A 6,406-nucleotide genomic window follows, 5' to 3' on the forward strand; every position below is an offset into this window, starting at 1 on the left:
TCCCTTAGGTTCCTATCTCAGATTTCACTGTTGCTTACAGGTACCAAAGAAAACACTGCAATTAAGTAAACTGATGAATTAGCTTGCCTAAGAATTCACTGCTAGATTGAAACATTTAGACACTGCGGTTGGCAAAGCCAGTGTCAAATCCTGGAGACTTGAGAAACGGGAACGTTTGTGGATGGAATACACCCGTCTGGAGTAGAAAGGAGCTCAGTGCCTGGAGAAAAGATGCAATTGTGAAGAGGAAGTTTAAAGGCCAAGGACACACGAAGTCTTTGAAACAATAAGGGTGAGGAAGTCAAGAAGCAGACTCGCCAAAGCCACATTGAAACAATTTATTTTATAGGATCCCCTACATTTCCAGAATTAGTGAGCAGAAGAAGCGCCCTGCTGCGAACTCGGGCTGTGGGCTCTCGCGCTCACACGGGCACTGGGAAAGGGATAAAGTCAAGTTGACGCGGGTCTCTTTCGCCTGGGCATTTCAAATGAAAATATAAGAAGGAGGGCGGGGAGAGAGGGAGACAAAACGGAGCTCGAAAAGACCGACTCCGAAGTCTGCAATAAAGATTAACTGGAAAAAGGAAGTCCATAGCAATTAAAACTCCTACCCTGGCTCATTAGTATTCATGACCGAATGTCCAGCTTTTCTGTTTATCTTTCTCCCAAGATCAATATCCGAGCAGCGTGGGTCTGGGAAGAGCCCAAGCCCGGCCCTGCGTGCGCCTGACCTCTCGCGCCCTCCCTACAGGTCAGAGCATCTTCAGAACCGCCGGGCCAACGCCGCGCCCAGGATCATTAAAGCCACCATTCATCTGCCGGCAGGGAGAGGGAGGGGGAGGCCTGGGTTGAGGGGATGGGGGTGGGGGCAACCGGCAAACAGACCCAAACGACTCCAAAGAGTTTCGAGAAACCACACTCCACCACACCAACCACTGTGGGCCCAGTGGGCCAGGAGAAAGAAAAGAAAAAGAACGAAACGCGCGCGTTTGCAGCAAGAGGCCCAGCGCGGCTCCTGGCCAGACGGTTGCCGGCTCGGCCTGGTTCCAGACCCAAGATTTGAGGGGGGTTGGGGGACATGGGGCAGGCAACATAAGAACCTCTCCACACCCTCCCCTATAGAAGACCCCACGCCCACTCCCAGCCCCTCGCGGTCTGTAGCCGCCCCAGGCCTCCACCAGCCTCTGAGGAGCAACCCAGTCGGGGAGCGTTAACTAGGATGATTTTCTTTGACATTATTACCATTATTATTATTTCTACCCCCAACCTCTCTGGCGGCGTGGCGCCCTGTTCTGCTCCCCTGGGCCACCAGGTTTGGCCTCGGGGACAGGAAAATATTGGCGTCGAGAGGTTAGGAAAAGAAGAGGCTAAGGGCAGGGGTTGGAGGAAGGGGGGGCTAGGGTTAGAAAACTCTTTCTCTTCCTCCTGGCTTAACAGAGAGGTAAAGGAGCGACCTCCCAACGCACACCCGGGAGTCAGTGGGTGCGAGGGGAGTCCGGACAGTCTGGCCTATCACATTCCCAAGGAAGTGGGCCTGAGGGATCCGGACTGTGTGCGGGGATCCCCCACCCAACTTGTCTCACACTGGTGGCTCAAAGTGCGGGTTTCAGAAATAAGGCCCAGGCAGTAGACTCTCAAAAGCCAAGTTGGATGGAGAGTTCAGGGCAGGCCGGGGCCCTTTCGGAGAGAGGGAAAGAGGCCGTAGGGGGTGGGGGAGCTGGAAAAGAGCGGAAGGGAGGGGGGCATCTTTTGCTGGGTCGTCCCCCTACGCGTCCCCAATCTCCGCAGCTCGGGTCCATCCCACGCACGCGAATGGGTGCCTGGGGGATGCCGAAGGAGGCGAGCATATGTGAGTGCATGTGTGTGTGTGTGCATGTTGAGGCGTGGAGAGAGATTGTGAGAGAGAATGTGTGTGTATGCAGGGGATCTGTGTGAGTGCACGCAAGTGAATGCGGCATCCCCCCTCCCCTCCCCCCAGCTCTGGCCTGGTGGCTGCGGGATGCGGGACGAGGGCAGGATGCAGGGCTGGAGACGAAGTGAGGGGTCACCTCTTCAAAAGCTCGTCGAGCCCTGGGAACAAAAGGGAAACGTACAAGGGCGACGAGGTGGCCCCAGCACGGACAGTGCGCGGACTGGGCCCTGAGGGGCGGGGCGGGAGTGGGAGGACCCTGGCTTCGCGTGCCCTGCCCGAGGTCTGCGCGGCGGAGGAGCAGGGGCGGAGCGGGGCGTGGACCCTGCGGCCGCAGTCACTCCACAGCCTTGACCGTGAACTCGAACCCTCGGGCTGCCCTGGTTATGGTTTACAGAAGTTCTCATTCGTAACACCCTGTTCAAATTGCCAAGGCTGCCTTTTCTTTCACAGGAGCCCAGCGGGACGACCGACCACTCGATCCAGTCTGGAAGGATCTAGATTCTTCCCTAAAATAAAACCCCTGCAACAATCTGTTGGAGGCATGGGGAGGGGTTTAGCGAGGAGGGCCACACGTCTCCAGCCCTGTTCTAAGCTGCCAGTTAAAAATAGAAACCGTTCATTGCGGTCTGCTGGGGGTAGCAGTGGGCCCGAGGAGCTCCAAGTTTCTGTGGAACCAAAGCAGTATCAGACTATATAATCAATCAATCCTCAAGTATTCATTGAACGCATATTTTGGATCCCGTGGGTCGCTTTCCGAGACACGTGTCCATTGAAGTAAAAAAGGCATCCAAGGGTTCAACCAAGTCTTGGTGAGGTATTATTTTGAGGCCTTTATTGCTTAGCTCTTGCACACAGGCCTAGCGCGCCCTTTGGGTTACTTTGGTGGTGTGACAGAGAGGAGAGTCCCGAGTGAGTACTTGGGGGGTTCCCGCGTGTCCAGGTGTGCTACTGGTGCGCTCACCAGGGACCCACCAGAGCACACCTCCCCCAGTCAGTCCTGCCTACTCAGCCGGGCGACCGATCACTTGGAAAACCCAGGCCTTCCGAGCCACCCCTGGAATGCGGGAGAACACCGCGGTGTACAGGGAAACCCGAAACTCCGGTCCAGCCTGTAATCTGCCCTAGATATCACAGTTTTGTGCGGAAAATACACCATTTGGTACTGAAAACATCCGTCCGAAAAAGACAAAAGGGGCGGGGGTGGGGAGGAGGAGGAAGAGAGAAGGTGCCAGCAGAAAGGAAAGGGGCTGGGACAGCGGGGACGGGGTGTGCAGGGCCTGGGACCTGTTTCCTCTACTCGCGTCCCGCGGGGCCTCGACCTTAGCAGCCTCCTCCTTGCGCCCAGAGCAGAATCAACCCGGCCTCCGCTCCAAGAGTGACCTCCTCCCCGCCTGGGACTTGGGGGACTGCACTGAACCGGGAGAAGCTGATACCGATGCCAGTTATCATTGTGGTCATTAATAATGCAGTGAGGATCACGATAATTAATAATAATAATGATGGTCCTCCCGAGGGGGCTCCAGCTGCCTCCGGATAAAGCGGCTCTCGTGTGAGGGGAGTTATTTGGTGGTGGATGGAGCGGAGCGCAGAGGGAGCGAGCTTGGGCGCTCTGAAGTTCAAGTTGATGGCTGTGACCGGCAGAAACCGTCCTCAGGCGGAGGCAGTCGAGCCACCCTGCGGGTAGCGAACCAGAGGCTCAGTTCTGGATCCCTGAGGGAAGCGAAGATGGGATTCAGTTTTCTAGTTCTGGAGTCCAGAAGAGGGCAGGTTAGAATTCAGGTCCATTCAGGCGGGGAGGGGGGGGCGGTAAACGCACGCATCCCCCACCCCCCAGGCCCAGGCGCCTCTTTGCGACGCAGAATCTTGGGCCGCCAGCCCCCCTCGCTCTTTCCATGTCGAGCAATTCTGACTCCTTTGACCACTTTTGCCATCTCCCCTTTCCCCCATCCAGTCTCCGGGATTCGAAGGGCCGGAGAGAAAGGCGTGGAGTGGGCCACACCATCGGGTCGGTGACTAATGTGGACAAAGCCGTGGGACGCAAGGGCCGGGGGACTGGGAGCCATTTTGCGGGAAAGCTGCTCCCATTCGCTCCTCACATCCTAGGGTGCATTAGGAAACCGCTCCCAGGCTGCGATCTTCCTCCGCACGCCAGGCGCCTTCCCATTTTTATTTCCTGCTGAAAACTAGGATCAGCGCCCCCGGACCGAAAGGGCCCTCCGGTAGCTCTCCGACATTCAGCGCTAGAAAGCCAACTCAAGATTGAGGGCGTCTGCCTCTTCTTGCTGTTTTCCTTCTTCTTCTGCCAAATGAGAAGAAAAGCCCCAAGCCTTGAGTTGATACTAAAGTTGCCTACCTACTTCCGTTCCACTCTTCTCTTTAGACTAGGGAGGTGCCTCAAAACCAATAATTTTCACACAAAAATGAAGTTTAAAACATTTAGGATAGACGATCTCATTCTTGCCCAAGTTATGATAAATATTTAATGTGATTTCTTCACCCCCTCCTCCGGAGGTGGCCCAAGGTGGGGGGTGGGGATGGGGTTGAAAAACTAAATGCTCTTCCCCACAGCTTATAATGTATTCAATGAAATCTCCCAAGGATCAGTAACATGCCAATTATTTTAATAATTTTCCTTAATATTATTAGGGGTTATAAATTTGACTTTAATAGGGGGTTGATTGCTTCAGGAGCTGGTGCTTGGGCAGCAAGTTGGGCCACGGGAGAGGGCTAGCCGGGCCTCTGTCACCCTCTGGGGGACACACACACACACACACACAGACACACCCCAGGCTGGAGTCTTTCCCTCCCCATTGAATAGGTGGCCTCCAGGAGGTCAGGGTTACCCTTCTCTCCAAACGGCCCTCTGGCCTAGCCTGCCAGGCCCTGCAGCTTAGTCGACTACCGAAGGGGAAAGAGAGAGAAGCAGTGGTCTCCGCCGCAGCCACCCGTGCCCTGGGTCTCCCCCCCCGCAGAGTCCCGAGAGCCCACTGGGCGACCCTAGGGAGGTGCCGCCACCAAGGCCCGGCGAATCTACTCAGTACTGGGGGCGGGGGTGTGACTCAGGGACTGTCAGGGACTCTCTGAGGATACTCAGGAAGAGATGGAGATGTTTTGATGTCTCAGGGATTTAAAAATAATTTCCCCCATTCCTACCCTTTGATTATTAAAACTATTTTTACCTTCTTCCCTAGAGCATCTTGTTTGAAATCTGACAAATTCTTGCAGGGGAAGGGAGTAAAGCTACAAAACTTCTAGACAAACTGGTGGTTGGTGCTCTGCCTCACTTCCACCTGACCATTTTAATCTTTTTCTTATTCTATTTTACTGAATTCTTGAAGGGATTCTCTTTTGTCTTGGGCCAACGGTTTGTTGCTTGCTTAAATTCAAATGTACTCTCTATCACCTTCTTCTCTTGAACATCCTAGTTATTGGTGCACAGCAGTTGTGCAGATAAGCAAAATTTCTTGAGCAAGCTCTCTAAAATTTCAAGAAAAAACTTTTGGTAGAAAAGGGTCCTTAAACTATAATCACTGGGCCAAGTTCAAAAACAAAGTACTCAGCTCAGTTTTAAACGTGCAATTAAAAATAACTATACCTCAGCTTTTCAGAGGGAGGGAGAGGAAAGGGGGCAGGGAAGAGGGAAAACAAAGAATAAGGAAATGTTTAGTGCTCTTAAATCCAGTCCAAATAGTTGAAAGAAAGGCATTCCCTCAGATAATGGAGCCATTAGAAACTCTGAAGGTTCCTGCCGCCATTCCTCACAGGGCCTTTCCAAAAATTTAATTCACTCTCAGCTACAAACAAAGGACATAGAAAATAATTTTGAGACTTTCTGCCAAAGGGGCAGTTTGGCCTGGTTTCTATGCATACATACACCTTCCTCCCCAGAATGCAAGGTGGTACCTCCCATTCATCTAGGCAGCTGATGCATACCCACATCAACCCTCAGCTGCCCCCTTCCCATTTTCTTTAATAACTTTGCTAGAAAAAAATAGTATGTTCATGCAGTTTCAACACATTTTATTATATTTCTGTATGCATTACTCTCAAAACATATCACAAGAAATGATCAAACCACTTAAAACCTTCAAATAAAAAATCTGAAACAGTTTATGCCCACAATTGTACATATTTATAGTTAAGAAACATTCTTTATAAATATTGTTTCCTCTGTAGCAAGTTAATACCATAATTTAATTACAAATGGATAAATATGGTAACGGGTATTTACAGAAGGAAGGGTGTTATTACGGAAAAGCTAACGGCACGACGTTTATTTTCCCCCACAATCTTTCATACAGGAACTAACAAATTGAACTTGCAAAAGCACTAAAACATCACATGTAAACCCAGCTAACAGAAAAATACATTCACAAGCGTTGGTGGTGGTGGTGTGTGTGTGTGCGCGCTGTGGATCAATGTGTTGAAGAAACAGAAGGGAGACTTTGGCACGGCTCGGTTTTTTTCCAGTCTATAGTTGCATGAAGTTTACAA

At 52.0% G+C, this 6,406-nt stretch overlaps 1 protein-coding gene across 1 annotated transcript in view; it reads right to left on the reverse strand.

Annotated features, from left to right (window-relative positions):
• Positions 1–5,228: 5,228 nt before the first annotated feature.
• The window catches only part of ZIC2 (Zic family member 2), a 4,957-nt gene continuing 3,779 nt past the window's right edge, over positions 5,229–6,406 (reverse strand). The window contains exon 4 of the mRNA XM_021696013.1: positions 5,229–5,333. Within this exon, the coding sequence (XP_021551688.1) occupies positions 5,229–5,333 (105 nt within the window). The remainder of the gene's footprint in view (positions 5,334–6,406) is intronic.

Source organism: Neomonachus schauinslandi, chromosome 3 (genome assembly GCF_002201575.2).
Source record: "Neomonachus schauinslandi chromosome 3, ASM220157v2, whole genome shotgun sequence".
NCBI lineage: Eukaryota > Metazoa > Chordata > Mammalia > Carnivora > Phocidae > Neomonachus > Neomonachus schauinslandi.